Below are 17,367 nucleotides of genomic sequence, written 5' to 3'. Positions count from 1 at the left end.
TAGAGAAGCTGCAAACTACAAGGAGATAACTGATGTGGCTGAAGGGGGAGGCAGACCCTTGTGAGAGAACAGAGATGTAGCAGTGCTGACAAAAGCCTCTGTGTAATAGGTATCTCATGAATCTCATCATCTCTTATCCGTCTCATCTCTTTCTATGTTTCAGTGTGTTAGTACAATGTCAGAAGCCAGATGAAAGTCTATATACACCTGTACCCTGATAATCTAACCACATTGTCATCCCACAGAACTAGATGGATCATAATGTGTCTCACAATTTTGCGCTGACCAGCCTAGGGAGTGGTAGAAGCTAAAACAGCAATAAAACTGAGTAAAATTAAAAAGTAAAGGGGTTATAATTATCTTTATTGTGTAAACATCATTAGGGGATTAAGATTTGAGTATTTGTTTTGTGGGAAAACCCATTTGTTAGCACTTTTTTTTAAATAGAATTAACTCCATCCCTGTGCTGTGGCAGGGAGGAGAAATGCAGGCTGCAATTCATGCTGGAATATGCAGTCAGTGTCATTTGCAGCAGCCTGTGCACCTTCAGCAGATTGTGCGCCTATTAACTGGTATGTGCATACCTATTGACTGGCAGGGAGCTAGGTAATGTGAATTAAACTAATATAAATTATTGAAATTATTCAGAATGCTGACAAAGGCCTTTTTTAAATCAGCGTAGCATAGACTATTGGAATCTGTCACCAGTTAGAAATTACATTCCTGGTGACAGGTTCGCTCTAAGGTACAATTTCTCAATTGATCATGTTTTAACTGCAAAATGAGTAATGTTCTCCAAAACAAGCCTCAAAAGTTCTATACAATGCAGTAGTGATGCAGTTTTTAGAAAGGCTTTTAACATGTGATAACATTAGTGACCATGACTACCAAGGCAAAAATATGTTTCTGTATAAAAACTTGCACTTTAACTGCAAGCACCTACCGCGGTTATTAGCGGTGGGGGTTTGCTGCAATATGCAACAACCCCCATCGTTTTATGAAAAGGACTCAGCCCGTGAGCCCTCTTCATATATTCCCTGTACCTCTGCACCGTAGAGCTACGGCACAGAGCGTTAAGGGGTTAAAGAGGACCTGTCACCAGATTTTGACCACCCTGACTAACAATGCCTGCTGATAAAGGGTTACAAGTCCTCCCCATATCACCATAAATTAGCTGCCAATGGGGCACTGTAACTTAATTACAGACTCATCTCTGGTATCTCTGACTCATCTCTCTCCTGGGCTGGCAGTGAACCACGCCCCATTATTCTGACTGACAGCACTGTGTCTGCTAATATTCAACTACAGACATATAAAGCTCTATGTACAGATGGGAAATATTCTGCCAATTTTTTTACACGGTGCCTTGTGTTACACTCTTGACATGTGACCAGTGACATCATTGCAGGTCCTTCAGCCTTCTAAGAATAGCAAACTGTACACCATGAATGTGATTGAGGATGGAGAAGAGTAGAAGTCCATAGAGGCTGCTGTGACTTAATGAGGTCAGATACATGCATGGGGTACAGTTTGCTATTATTAAGAGGCTAAGGGACCTGAGATGATGTCACTCTGGGCACAGAACATTAACTGTGACCAGTAAGGAGGCATAAGGCATGGGGAGGATTAGAAGGGTGGGGCCAGCTGAGCAGGTCACGCCCCCTCTGATGCCGGGTTATATAAGATAAAAGGTGATTTATGTGGATGTAAGCAAAACAATTTTTAGCTAAAAGAAGGGGGTCAGTCAGTTACTAGAGCTCTATAGGAACATGTCACTGGCTGTATATGTTCAAATGTGCAGATAAACCCTGCACTATGACAATCTAAGCACATTGTCAGCACACAGCATCTCATTGCACATGAACCCCTTAAAGTATTGTGTTCCTTTCATGCAATATTTAATGGCAAGTGGTTGTTTGTTGGTCTGTTTGGTATTCTTAATAGTATTCTAGTATTCTTCTTATTTTGTGTTGATGGAAACCTAGCATGAGAAGTAGATCTGTTGGTAGATTCATCCTGCCTGCCTCTGCCCTAATCTGTAATCCAAGATTATTAAATTACTGATTAGGGCACGAGGTTACCATTTTTTATTACAATATTCTGCCTTATTCCAGTATTCCATTATATAGCATGACATATTAGCGCTTCATTTATGCTCCAAGTAGCTCCACTAGATGGTGCTGTAGTATGACTAAATATTGTAACTGTCATACTATAAGATAATTTCAATATGACTTGTAATGTAGTCAATGTAGTGCCTAGTCTTACGGAAAGTGATTGCTGCTATTTTCTTCTTTGTGCTTGTGGATGTTTTTTTTGTTTTTACTGAATTGCAAAATGAGGGGAATTAAATGGCAGTAGTAAATGGCAGTAGTAAATGAGCGCTCATTTCTCCAGCAGGAGCAACACTCTGTCTACTTAGGGAGCAAGAAAATTCCAGACTACTCTAATCAACAATTCCAATATTTAAAATGCACTTTTTATTAATATGGTATTTAAACTTTTGTATCTAAAATTATTTAATACATGTATTCATATACATATACAGACATATTCAGCCTCTTTCCCAACCCATAAATACAAAAATATTGTAATAACTGCATATATCCATAAGATAGAACACATACAACACCAGATTAAAGTTAAATACAGCACCAGAGCAAAGATCATACCATAAATACAGCAGCAGAGCCAAGATCATAACATAAATTTTGCCGCATAACCAAGTTCTATACATATTTAGCAACAGAACCAAGCCCAATACTTACAGTCAATACAGCACTAAAAACAGGTACAAGTTCTGTACATAAAACAGCACCAGAATTGAGATTAGAAGAAAACCTAGTTCAGTAAATAAATGCAGCACCAGAACCCAGATAAGTACATAAAAACACTTCCGGAAAGTACAAAGTACATAAAAATAGAACCACGATCAATGTAAAAAATAGTGAGTATTGAGTGCAGAATTGTGAGACCTCTTCTTCTTCTACTTCTACCTGCCCAGCATTTCAGCTTCTACCAGCCACAATCCTGTCTGCAGATGTAGCCACTGAAAAATGTTATGTTCCGCACACCATCATCATTTTCTCTATATTTTTATCATAGACTTAATACTAAAATTCCCCTCACAGTAGTCAATATAGTAACGGTGCCTCCACGCATTAGCTAATATAGTAATGGTGCTCCTATACTGTAGCTAATATAGTAATGGTGCTCCTGTACGGTAGCTAATATAGTAATGGTGCTCCTGTACGGTAGCTAATATGGTAAAGGTGCCCCCACACAGTAGCTCATATAGTTATAGTGCCCCATGCAGTAGCCAATATAGTAATGGTGACCCCACACAATAGCAAATATAGTAATGGTGCCCTCATACAGTAGCTTGTATAGTAATTGTGCCGCGACACAGTAGCCACTATAATATTGGTGCCACACACAGTAGCCAATATAGTTATGGTGCCCCCACACAGTAGCCACTATAATAATGGTGCCACACACAGTAGCCAATATAGTTATGGTGCCCCCACACAGTAGCCAATAAAGTAATGGAGCCCCCACACAGTAGCTAATGTTGTAATGGTGTCCCCACACTGTAGCTAATAAAGTAATGGTGCCCCCATATAGTAGCTAATGTTGTAATGGTGCCCCCACACAGTAGCCAATATAGTAATGGTGCCCCCACACAGTAGCCAATATAGTAATAGCGCCCCCACAGAGTAGCCAATAAAGTAACAGTGCCCCCAAAGTCACCAAAATGGTAATGGTAGCCAGTAGTCACAGCAAAAGCCCACAGCAGCCAATAGTTGCCATTAGTCACAGTGATGCCCCCAATAGTCACAGTAATGCCCCCAATAGTCACAGTAATTCTCCCAGTAGTCAGTGATGCCTCCATTATTCACAGTGATGCCCCCAGTGGCCAGTAGTTACAGTAGTTACTGCAAGCAAGAGATGGGAACCGGCTCACCGACCAGTTTCACCAAGGCCCGGCAAATTGGTTATGATTTTTACAACCATTGAAAACTGGTTGGATTTGCATCCTTTTGGAATACAACTTGAGTTTTTCATGTGACATGTAACAATCTAGTGCTTTAAAAAATCAGATATCTACCTCTTGAAGGCTACTTACTAAAACCTGTGAAAAACAAAGGAATTGAGATAATTCCCTGAACATAGAGGATTCCTCTGTCTGAATTTGAAGCGTGGGTTCTCATTATTTCCTCAAATTTTGGCATGAGTTTAGGTCAGTCAGCTTTGGAGGGGTCTGTGTTTGCTTACTATACTTCACACGGGCATGCCAATAAAGGCCCAGAGCTGGCGATCCATATTCATGAAAGAAGCTCTTCTAGGCTCTATTAACATTGACAAAGACCTAGCTGTTTCAGGCCTCCATCTGACTGGCATTGAGTGTGGAGCAGTATGACCAGATTAGTGCACACAGCTAGATTATTTCTTAAGTCGTTAGGACTCGCCTTCCAATTGTCATCTGTGACTAGTCTGTCATTAGGTGATGAGTTCTTTTAGACATTAGCACATAAAGATAATTTCCTTAACTTCAGTTTTATTTGACAACAGGCTGCAGCAGACAGAGGAAATGCTTCAGCAGTGTGTGGATAAAGGGTTTTTGTCACTTCAAAGCCATCTTTGATCTGTAAGATAATACGATATTGCTGTGCTAAATTCAGTTTTGTCACTTGTCATGTCCCTTTTTTCGGGGGAAGGCCATAATTTATTGCCTGCAGGTATATTTTTTTTGCCTTAGAATTGGGAGCACCATTGTAACTGCCTGAAAGAAACAACATTTGTCTGGTCTATGGTGATGTACAGCTGAAACACTTCCAGACTGATTGACAGGCATCACTAATGAGAAGCATGTCATATTAAGAAAATTAAGTAGCTTTTGCCGCAAACAATACAGACTGTATCTGGGGAGCTATGTGCTGAAGCTCCAGCCTTAGCAGTTGCAATGGGGCAAGAAGTGCCAAATGGTCACCAAGCATCCCACTCTCACTTTTATTGGAGTTGAAGGACAAAATTTCTGAACGCACAAACCTGAAATGTGGGAAATGGTTACATCATCCTACATGGCCATGAACATTAATTGAGAGCTTCCTTCCATTATTAAAAGTACATAATCAAATTCCTATAGGACATCAGAAATGTTCAGCAAAATGGAATATAAACTTTTATTTTTTTATTTTTAAAATGATACATAAATTCCAACTAATTATTCTCTTAAAGGGGTATTCCCATTTCAGCAATTAATGCTTTAATAATGAAAAGTTATACACATTTCCAATATACTTTTGTATCAATTCCTTACTGTTTCCCAGATCTCTGCTTGCTGTCATTCTATAGAAAGCTTCTTGTTTATTTTCTTGCAGGTGCAAGGCTCATTATAGCACACAGCTCTGATTACTCTCTATTACTCTCTATGATACTAACGAGCCATGCACCTGTGTGAGCATGGTCGGATTTCTGTGCACTGGTAGTAAATAATGTTGCTTTCTATAAAATGACAGCAAGCAGAGATTCCAAAAAACTGTGGAATTGAGAATGTATATTGGGAAATTTTTAATCATACAAACAATAACATTAATTTGCTGAAGTGGGAATACCCCTTTAAGCAATCCTCCAGCGAGTGGAGCTTGTGCACCTGACCACTGTCACCTGTGAAGTCAATTATCATACAGCTGACACATTGGGGGACATTTACTATGGTGTTTCCGCCAGTTTTGTGGCGCTCTCACCACATGTTCTGCTCTCAGACCTATTTATTAGCTGTCGGGGACAGAAAAAATGCCTTTTTCCGCCTGCTCCGACTCTTCTCCGAAAAGGGGCGTGGCTTTGGCGGAGTGGAAACTCAGACAGAATTAATATGTGTCACAGCCATTTTTGGGCGCTGTAAACTGGCGGAAAGTAGACCAAAAGAAAACTGGTCTAGCAGGGACTGTTGGACATATTTCTGGTGCTCGGGACAGATTTTGGTCCCAGGGACAGAAAATGGTCTCGGGGACAGAAAATGGTCTCGGCGCCAGAAACGTCTCTGCACAGCTCTACAATATTAAATGTGTGTCTTCTTCCCGAGAGCAGGTCGGTAACAAAGCCAATGCAGACACCGACACTTTAAGTAAATGTCCCCCACTGCCTGTGGTGGTGGGAAAATAAGTGTCATGGACAGCCCCTCGCTTATACAAAGCAGCAATACGTATAAAAGTCATGCAAAGCTTTTCAGTGGAGAGTGCATAAACATCCAAATGATTATTGATTTTTTCAGTTTTTAAAGGAATTTCTTTTCTTCTTCTACATAAAGCATATCTTTCATTTTGAGAAATCTGTGTAAAGTATTTAAGGCTCGATAAAATGTAGTTGATTTTTTGATGAGTTTGGGGCTTATTCGCACAGGAATGTCGGTTGCATGTCCATTAAAACAGTTCCTTTATGTTCCTTTTTTCTATATCTATTTCTTAAAAAATCCACTAGATTTCCATTTTCCACAAAAACTGATGGTTTACATTCATTAGAAGGCACAATGCCTGGTTTCACAGCATCATCAGTTAAATAAATTACATCACACACAAATGTCACTTTTTTTTTTGCAGATCCAAATACTTCAGTGATCCACAAACATGAAAAAGCAGAAGGGCTTTTTTGTGTTTGAAAACACCAGCAATTTTAATGTAACACCAAATTCAAATATCATAAGCACTTTTGAAATTAAAGGGTGCTTGCAAATATATTGTGAAATGAATAGCCTATATCAATGCGAAGTATATATGTCCTAAGGTAAATAAATGTGACCATGTGATCATCAGTCACACTGACAATGCTTACAACTCCATAGATGTGACTCAAAATGTATCAAGGTATGATGCTCCCAATATACGTATCTCAAGTATGTCTTTGTGTAACAGCACTTTTCAGGCTTTTGAACATAAGGATTGTACAACTACTCCCAGGGAATGTCATAGACTAAGGTTTGAGTTGAAATATTCACCCTGCGCTTTCCAAAATATACTTATTTACCACCGTATACAGGAACCATCGTCTGATGGCTTCTCTGGCACATAGCATCCAATCACAGCTCATCTTCTTCTTTGCCACAGGTCATTAATATGAGCTCTGAGCATTGATTGGTTGCTATAGGCAAGGAATATAACACAACTTTTGTTTGAGGATATAAGTGAGAGCGAGGAAAACAGAGAAACAGAGAAATACATATATGGACAGAGAGAAATACCAAAAAAGAAAGTCCACAGCAGCACGATGGCCCAAGATGGTGTCCAAGATGGTCCCACCAAGGGGGGGTTGCAAAGGCTTCAAAGTTCATAGGAACATATGTAGACATCAAATCCAAAAATGAATTGGCACAAGTCAACAAGATTAAAAGTGAAGTGGAGTTTATTCCAAAACCAGCAATGTTTTGGTGTGTTCCCACTTTTCTCAAGCAATAAGTATTCCATAGTGAACATGTATATATACCCCATGCATGGGAGTGTTGCTTCGTTAACTCTCAATATGCCATGATAGTGTATTCTCGTTTAAAATAGCACATTTTATAATAAATACATCAAAAATAAGTGCAAGATCAAAATGAAGTGCCAGTTCTAAATACAGTGTGTAATTATCTGATTAAATACAAATTTAAAACATACATTCATAGAATATACGGTCACATGGCCATATATCGGGGACTATCAGGCAAAATGTATATATAACCAGAAGATGGCCTAATAAACCAACTGTGCACCATTCTATCGGGCCACATATGTGTATGGAGAGAAATGTTAAATCTCTTAAAGGGCACCTTCACCACAGTGTGATCTGAGCTGGCTCTGAAATGAGATAAACAGTCCGTCAGTGCCTGGTATACATTATGCCCCATATATATGAGATGAGTCACCACCAAGAGTATCCATATTTGCCACCTGTATACAAGGAGTGTCGGTTCCTATCTTTAGAGAGAAGAAAACTTCAAAAAATGTATATATGGACTAAAATGTAACTCAACACTATGGGCACAAAAAAATTCTTATGCTGTGCTTTTATTACATAAATTAAATCATTTTTCAGAATAAATCTTCAGTGATGGTGACAAATGTGAAGTGATAGTGATCTACAAAAAAGAAAAAACTTATTAAAAATCATGAATAGTAATTATTTTAACGTTACTACTACAGAATTATTACAATTATTGAAGGAAAAACCTAAATAGCACTCCCCAAGTTGTAATCGATATTGAGGCCATTACGTTTTAATGTTTTAAGCTCATTTGTGTCTGGATATTGTTCCCCATAGACAGCCATGGGCTTAGCCACTGTGCAGTGAGCAATACCAATGAAGCATCCAAAAATAGATAAAAATGTGGTGTTAACATATAAATATACAATGGAGTGTCTACATCAAAAGTCTTGACTCAATGTCACATAAAAAAATATATAAATTTATTGATAAAACATAATAAAATTATCGTATAAAATACATAGACTAATCATATAGTCCTTGTTAACGCGTTTCAGGGTAAGACCCCTTTCTCAAAACCTTAGAACTAATGAGTCATGCACAATGCGAACAGACTACAGGGTAGTACATAGCTATAAACAATAGAAAATGCCACATGCAATGGCCAATAACATTGGGGTTATTCCGTACACACCAAAATCCTCCGCCCTAATGTAAAAAGGAATTAGTTCCTATATTGAAAATAATGGATATAGATATAATAATATATATCACTTGCATGAAAAGGATTTGTTTGCCGATCGGGCAGTCGGCGTGACCACACATGTGGTGTATGGCCACTCACATGTTTGTAGAGTGGAAGTGATGATTTGGGGTCCTGGATAATATTATCGTGTTTAGTATAATACTGGATTGGTTACCGACAGTGTATTTTGATGATTGATATGTTTTGTAAACTTAAGCAATGTGGAGAATATATAAAAAGGGACTACGAGCAGACCCCAGCAACACTCTGGAAGAAGCCGAGGTTGGCAAAACCCAGGGTCATGGCGATATGTGAAGCTGGCGTCCCATTTGCAATTTTATAAGCACATTTTTATAATATATGTTTTGTAAGTATTCTATTCTATACGAATAAATTCCAATATTAAAGAGCATACTATGCTATCCGTGTGCGTATCTCTTCCAGCGATCTACTATGGTGAATGGTGGAATGGAAGGAAGATAAATCGCAATGGTGATGGTCTGAATAATGGAATATTCTTGTTGGAGGATCTTTACATTTATGCTAGTGTGTGGAGAAAACCTCATCATTGAAAGAGAGTTTGTGGAACATTTTATTGAAAGAAAGGGAAGCAGTCAGAATATTTGGAGCTTGATCTGAGTAAAAGATTCCTTAAGTGGTTCACTTATGATTTCTTTTACTTATTACATGTTCCCTGCTCCTCCATGTGATGGAAGCTGCCAGGATAGTCACCATATACATCCTGTATGTGCAGTGTTCAGTGGATTTACTTGTGGGAAACTAAATTGATTTACTGCTAAATTACTTTGTGAGAGAACACAAGGCATCATGGGATCTGTGGGCAAGCTAACTGGCCTCAGTTTAAAGGCATAGACAGACAGACATTCTTCTCCGCCCACTTCACCTCTGGTGAGAAAGATTTTTGTCAAACATTTTCAGAACAGAAAATGCCATAACTTTGGAAAGGAAAGGACGAGCAGCACAAAGTAGGCATCATTCTGTTTGTTTTCAAAGAGTGAATCACCTTCAGTGATTTTGTCTATGATAGGGTGTATAACTTTACCTCGAGAATTTATTTTTAAATCTCCAAAGGGACAGTTTCCATTCTACTTCAGTTTTACACATTTATGAGTTTTTTAAAATCTCTATTTTAAGTAGCGAATTGGTGATCTATCTGTAACTGTTTTTCTAAACATTGCTTGTTAGGCTTACAAGTATGGTGCTTTCTTTTTTTTTCCATAAAGCTGTGTCAATAGGATTGGTTGCAAAATGCATATCATTTTCATGCAGATCTCCAGGCTTGAGAATTGCTCCTGTAGAGAGGTTTTATAAGCTCTGCTTGCATGTTCCTCATATACTCCCAGTCAGTAAAGCTAAAAATAATGATATTAACCAAACCCACAAATGTGCTATTATCATTATAACAAGTTCTCGGCTTAGGGTTACTGACAGCAGAGTTGCTAAATACAAGCATTTCTTACGCTGGTTGGCCGGCTGTTCAGGAGTTGCCTGCTTATTCTTTAGCTCTTTAATTGGCTGGGACCACCAGAATTCAGAGGACACAGATGTCACCAATAGTGTGCCTAGGGAACACATTCATGCCCATCTGTTGCCGTCTAGAGAACTGTTCATATATCCACAAGGCCTCCATTTAATTCTTGTCAGAAAGTAATGTAAATCCAGTTTACTCTCAGAAGTCACTACAGAGATTTATGCCAATGAGCCCCCTGCAATTTGCACACACTGTAGCTGTGTAGGAAGAAAGGGCAGTCCTTTTCATGTCTGTGCATATTAACAAGAGAAGCCTGCCTTAAGAGGGGCTTTTTAGATTGAACGCTTTCATTATTTTAATGCAGCCTGTGCCGCTCGTATTCTATGAAAAGAAAACTAGATCGTAAAACAAAATATGGGGGCAGGGGCAGGGAAATTGAAGGACACAATGCTGTGTCCCAACATACTTTTAATTGCCCCAGTTAGAGAATCTGTAGGGTAATAATACTATGTTGTATTCTGCATATATGGTACATCACTTCCACTGTTTGAACTGTGAATTCTTCATATGCTGCCAAATGGTCTACAAGGAAAATAATAAATGCAAGATCTTACAACTGCACAGAACTGTCAAACACCAATTGATATTTTTGTGTACACATTTCCTAAATAATGCAAAATAACAAGGGCCATTATGCATGTGTATGTGTTCTATACATTCTGGTCAGAATGTGAGACCTATAGATCCCACGAGCAGTGGAAACTGTATGGGCTACAGGTACCTACTATTAGGAGCACAGGTGTAAAAGTGCAGAGGGGGGGGGGATTGTGCAAAAACAAGGTTTTAATTTTTCATATTTGTTTTCCCTGATTCCTATTCCCAGTAGTGGGAAATAGAGGTCATAACTGGATTTTGGGTTATTTTGGGTAATGGAACTGTTATCATACTATGGTAGCTATATTGTGGTTATTGGGGGAATTTATGAATTTATCACACAAATGTCTCAAATGCTGAATAGGGCACAAATATTCAACCTTTCCCTTTAACCTACTTACAGCTGATTTATCAGGTGAATCCCGACGTGGTAGACAGATTTATGAAGTGCTACTTTTCAAAAAGTCAGGTGTAGGAAATACTTAGGAATCAGTTGCACAAAAGTTTTAGACTTTTCAGTAAAAAGTCTCAAATCCAGTGAAGACATTAACACCTCATGTGCCACATTTATCCATCAATTTTAGGCTAGATTCACATGACCGTTTGACGTATATACAGCGCCATTGGCCGGCAATGGGCACGCGGAGCCATACAGAGCGGTACGGTGCAGCACACATTCGGCACAGTACCATTTCGTACCCCGGGAGAAGATAGGACATGTCCTATCTTTCCCCGTAATACGGCATTGCGCGCCGTGTATCTCTATGGAGAGGGGCATTGACTGTTTTCTTGGTAACAATCACATTGATCACTTTTTCTGTTCACACTCACTGGCACTTACATTTTGTAATAGTCATGCTTACTCACATTTACCTGTGCTCTCTATCTACATTACCATGCCTTCTTTCCCTCTACAAAGAATAATGCTCTTGAATGTTATAGGTCCCTTACTACAACAGTTTGGCTGTGCCTGAATTATAATCAGGACAAACCGTTGAAATGTTTAATACTATTTTGTTTACTTTTTTAAATTTATTTCAACTAAATATGTTCATTTTTGTTTTTAATTTTTCCCAGTAAAAATAGTATAAGGTGAGCAGTTCCATGCAGATAGCTTTTTTTTTAAAAATTTAACGTTCACTAATCAACAACTGATAATGATATGCAATTCATGGATGGATGAAAATGAATTGAACTCTATTGCTCACTCTGAGGTTGTAAACTTGTTTGTTTTGTTTACTTAGATTACAAATCTTAGGGAATTGAAGTTGAAAGAGTTCTATATTTATTATCTAAAATATAAGGGCCAGAAGCATGTTACCATAAATTTCAGTAAGTATTTTGAGATTCATGTTTTATGATGTACACAAGTGAGATCTGATTCGGAGCCACACTGCTCTTAACACAGCTATTTACAAATGCATAATACAATTTTACATTCTAAATATAGTAGATACCGTTACACTAGATAGTTATAAACTTATTTGTGAGACTCTTGTATGTTGTAAAAAAAACATTCTATTGTAAAGATTCTGTTAGTTAATGTCTAGGTGTTGTGTGTCTATGTGTGCACACTTTAAGGGCAGGTGCTCCTGAAGTAACAGGCTGGAGTTCTTTATCAAATAGTTGCTTTCTAGTCCACCATGTCAACAGATATTGCTAATGAAGTTGTGCCGGGTCTTCTTTAGAAGACAAGATTTCTGTATCTCTTTCTTTCTCCTATCTAAGCGATGTGTTTCTTCCCTATGTGTGTCAGGAACCCTGCTGCAACTTCACACACTTCTCCAATAAAGTGCTCAGATGCTGTCCTGTGTTTTCATGTACTTTTTTCTCCATTATCTCTCCGCAGCTTGAATCTTGCTTATAATTGATGATGCTTTAGTTAATCATCTCTTTTCCTCTTTTGTTCAGCAGGTACCTCAACCTTGAAAGATCTCTTTTATTCATAATATGTGTCTTCTTTTAGGTCATTGATCATAGAGCACCCAGGGACACTCAATTCACAGTCAAGTGGGAAATGGTCATCATGAATAATCAGGAGGTTGTGGTGATGCTACAGGAGTGCAAGCAAATGCTCCAAGTTCTCGCTTCAGAGGTGTCAGAGCCGACTGAGGAGAAAAAGAATGACTACCAGCGGTGCGAAGGTGAGGACCTTATGTGACAGCACAGGACTGCCAGCAGGTTGCTCTACGCCTCTGTGCAGCTCAGCCGCATGCACTCGCTCCTGCTCTATTTTTCTTATTTTGGCAGGGAAGCTGGGTAGACTGTTGGATTTGTGGGGCATGAATGGGATTTGGACCGCAGGCAGAGAAGGAAGCTCATTTTGTTAGAGTGAATTGCTGTCACTTCTAATTTTAGGCTCCAGTAAACCCAGGCGGAGCCACATTTATTTGTAAAAACAGAACAATGAGCAAAAGTTTGATGGCAGGTGACATAGTTTATTGAATATTAGAAAATGATAGAGGACAAGCGGCTGCCGCAGTGTGCCATGAATGTATTAGCATTGAATGGGCAGGAGATTTGAATTTAATGACTTAACTTGCTAATTAGTTTTGCATGATTTATTCCAAAGAGAAGCGATGAAAACATTTTTTTTTTAATTCTGAGGATTAAACAAACCAGCAATACTCAGAAAATTGGTCTTAATGATATTTGTGACAGCTTTTGCCCTGTTGTGCGTCCCAGTTAATTATGTCTGTGAATTAGCATAACTGAAATCTTTACTGAATTCAATATTGTTACAATAATGTGTATTGATTTTATGGATGCTAAAGTCAATGTAAATCCTTCTATGAGAAATACCTGAATAAGTTTTCCTTCTTAAAGGACATCTACCATAATTTTTACTTATAGTAGACGTGTCCTACTAAGAGGTTCATGAGGAACGCGGTTACTCAAGACTTCTTTTATTAAAACTCTAGGCGTCACGATTGTGGAAAATATACAGTTATAAAAATTATGCAAATTATTCTGGGGGTTCCGACTATCTCACTAGCCACAGAGTGTTTTTTAATTTAATCTCTTCCCCCATTGCAATATAATTCCCGCTTCTGGTCCCGGATCTTGTATTGGAATTGGGGAGTAAATAAATTAAAAGACAATGCACTCCAGTAATGTAGCATAGTTTTAATAACTCTTTATTTCTGTAATTGTGGAGGATAGAGTTATAATAAAAGCAGTCCTGAGGAACATTGTATGGAAGAACATGTGTTCCATAAGTAAAATACATGGTAGATGTCCTATAACTAAAATTTTATAAACACTATAAAATTAAGTAATATCAGTAAATATATATTAGGATGAAACAATGCATGGATTCATGAAAAGGTTGACAATATTGATTTCCCTTATAGAATTACCTTGTACAAAGTAGCCTTCCATTTTGGTTTGGTAGCTCAATTAAATGGTAAAAACAAGGGAACTTCCTCCTTACATCTCTTCTTTACTAATCATATTTGCCATCAGATAAATCCCCAGACATCTGGGTGCTGCGCGCACTCGCCTGCGAAGCCGGAGTTCTGTGCATACGCAAAACACAGGCCAGTGGCTGCGTGATCTCAGCTCCAAAGCCAGAGCTACTGCTCATGCGCAGAACTCCGACTTCGCGCTCCTTGTAGCTGCGCACTGAAGATGTCTGGGTAGGAGGATCAAAGGGGCTACTGGGGCATGGAGTAGCTGCGCCGTGTAGCCTCAGCTCCAGCTTCTCCACGCCCCAGTAGCCTCTTTAGAAAATTTGCATATTACCCTGATTAAAGATTAGCAAAGATAGAGGGGAGTAAAGCATTAGCCATAAAAAGGGCTATCCTTACATACGTAAGATGCACCTACCATCGGATCTACCTTAATAGGTAGACCTGTAGTGGTAGGTTTCCTTTAACTGGTTGTTTAAAGTCAGGGAGGCAGAGAGTTTAACACAGAAGTCAAGCTCACCTCTGAACACCTCCTCCCCTATGATTAACATCATGCGCTGGACTTCAGGAGATCTGGTTAATGATGTCCCTGCATGCAGGACCAACAATTACAGTGAAGGGTTCTTTCTGAGCAAGGGAGACCTTGACTTCAGTGTTAAACTCTCCACCTCCTTAAGTTCAACTTCAACAGCAATTTACACCTCACCTAAAAGTTGATTTTATGGATGATGCCACCACTCTGGGCCATGAAAGAAATATGATCTTGAAGCTGCTCAGCTGCTTGATAACATACTGGTATTGGTTTACTAGGCCAATTTCTGATGATGAGTTTGCTTTAAGGCTATATTCACACTAATGTATGGAGGACGTATATACGGCTGACGTATATACGGCCGATATACGTCCTCCATAGACGGCAATGGGCGCACGGCGCCCTACGGGAGCTGCTGTAGGAAGGTTCAGAATGGATCCTACTGCATAGGCTGACATTAACTACACGTTAAGGACCTTTCAAAATTTTATGTTGCCAAGGGAACAAGGATTATCCATAAAGCTAACACCTTTGATTACATCTGATCATTGCAGACTGGGGCTAAATTTCAGTGAATGAGAGCTGTCTGCAGTTCTGAAATCATGACAATGCATTATGGTAACCATTACCCTCTTTATTCTTTATGTAGCGCTGCAGCATTGCTACATACAGGTGACCAACGGGATCACGGGTGTTGTGTCCCCACAATAAAATAATAATGACACCTAATCTTTTGGATAAATCATAAGTAGTTAAAGGGAACCTATAACCCGCTTTTACCCCACTAAACTAGCAACCCCCTCAGCTAGGGGAAGAAATTACCTTTTTAGAATTCCCTCATTTTCAATTTGAAATTTCCTTGGTTTGCCTATAAAAAAGCCTCTCTGAAGACATGAAAATTTGATGAAAACTGTCACTTTTTTGTCAGAGATGTTTGTCAGGTGAGAGGCTGCAGGGTCACTTTAGACTTTAGACTTGGCCTGTACGGCATTTTTATCTTCCTTGCATCAACAATTGTGTTTCTGTGATCTACAGAACAAGAGATAAAGGCAGTTAAAGTCATATGAGTGGGATTTCAAAGGAGAGGGGAGCGGGGAGGAGCGTCCACTTCCCCTCCATTCTCCATCTACCTGCTACACCCAGAATCTGGTCGGGGTGAGCACACAGCTTTGTTATTGAGGCCTCAGAGGCTGGTGGGAAAGTGACATGGTTCTCAAATCAGATGAAGATCAGATAAACATCTGAATGCGGTTTGAAAGCTAAAATTCTCTTCCTTAATGTGACACCAGGACCATGGTTCTAGCTGCAATAGAATGAAATATATATGTAACATCCCCCTTCAGTTTACTGCTCATTTTCACATGATATTTCACATAAATGAGGTAATGCTTAAAAGGACATCTCAAACCCTAGTCGGTCACAGGTTCCCTTTATGGTTCCTGGAAAACCTCTGGAATAAAAATTCACCATATAAGCAGTGCAGCACCAAGCTTAGTTCTAAAAGTTAGTCTTCTTTCAAGTGGCAGCTCGCTGAAGAGGAGGAGGGATGAGCGCTGCTCACCCTTCCCCTCTCCATAGGAAAGAGTCCTTCACGGCTGTTCCTACAGCTGAAGATAGAGCATGCTCTATCTTTTTTGCAGCAACGGCGTCATAGGCGTCTATAAAGATGTATATCCGGCCGGATATATGTACCGACAAGGCAGTTTTCTGCCCTTCTTGTGATGGCCTAACATTGTAATCTAGTGTTTCTACTATTGGTCTGCTTGTAGATTGCTGTATACTGTTTGGCCACTACTGGTTATTTCTTTAAGTCCCATTAAGACTCCCTTCTCTAATCACTGCTTCAGCTTTTAAAGGAAACCTACCATCAAAATCAAGCATGGATAAACTAGGGACACTTACCCATAGATCCAGGCTACGTGATTTGTATTCTTCTTATATTTGTTATCCATGGCCTCCTTCCTACTAAAATTAACTTTTAAAATTATGCTAATGATTCTGAGCCGCCCCTCTGCAATATGTCTTTACTATCTTACCCTCCCCCTACTCCCTCAGCTTTTTGATGGTATATTTCCTATAAAACCTATGGCAGCTGATATTCCCCGAAAGAGGTGGATTGTTGCTTTAGTACCTTCGTAGACAGACTAGTGAATAATATGGGCATCACTAGTAGCCTGTAAGTCAGCTTGGTAAACCATATTTTTCTGTGTGAATGCTATGTGGTTAAATGGCAGCTGCCCCTTTTCCCCTTGTAATTAGGATTTATGCTTCTTTTTATAAATATTTTCAGAGGTAGAAATATATCACCATGTCAGACCATATTGTTTTGTAGTATAAACATATGATCTAGGTGAAAAAAACACTTTCTTTTTTCAAGTTTATGTGGTATATATGACAATAAATCCAATAGAAATATTAAGCTGGCTTTTCAGACTTGAACTGTTAAATCGGTGCATAATTTACTGTTGAATGAATGACTAGGAATATTCCGCTTCAGGGGGTTGATTTAAAGCAGTTGAGTTGATGCTCATCTACCATGAGCAGGTGTCCTGCCATAGCTGCACTAACGTTCAGA

The 17,367-nt window shown here is 39.1% G+C and overlaps 1 protein-coding gene across 5 annotated transcripts in view; it reads left to right on the top strand.

Annotated features, from left to right (window-relative positions):
- The window catches only part of ALPK1 (alpha kinase 1), a 73,712-nt gene that overhangs the window by 17,938 nt on the left and 38,407 nt on the right, over window positions 1–17,367 (top strand). For 4 of the 5 annotated variants that reach the window (XM_072119296.1, XM_072119291.1, XM_072119292.1 and 1 more), the window contains one exon: window positions 12,817–12,994. In XM_072119296.1, the coding sequence (XP_071975397.1) occupies window positions 12,974–12,994 (21 nt within the window). In that variant the 5' untranslated portion in view covers window positions 12,817–12,973. Of the gene's footprint in view, window positions 1–12,094; window positions 12,183–12,816; window positions 12,995–17,367 lie in introns of all 5 variants that reach the window. The other variant, XM_072119293.1, reaches the window with a different exon arrangement.

The sequence above is a fragment of the Engystomops pustulosus genome, chromosome 1, assembly GCF_040894005.1.
Source record: "Engystomops pustulosus chromosome 1, aEngPut4.maternal, whole genome shotgun sequence".
Classification (NCBI taxonomy): domain Eukaryota; kingdom Metazoa; phylum Chordata; class Amphibia; order Anura; family Leptodactylidae; genus Engystomops; species Engystomops pustulosus.
This window is presented reverse-complemented; position numbering and strand designations above follow the sequence as displayed.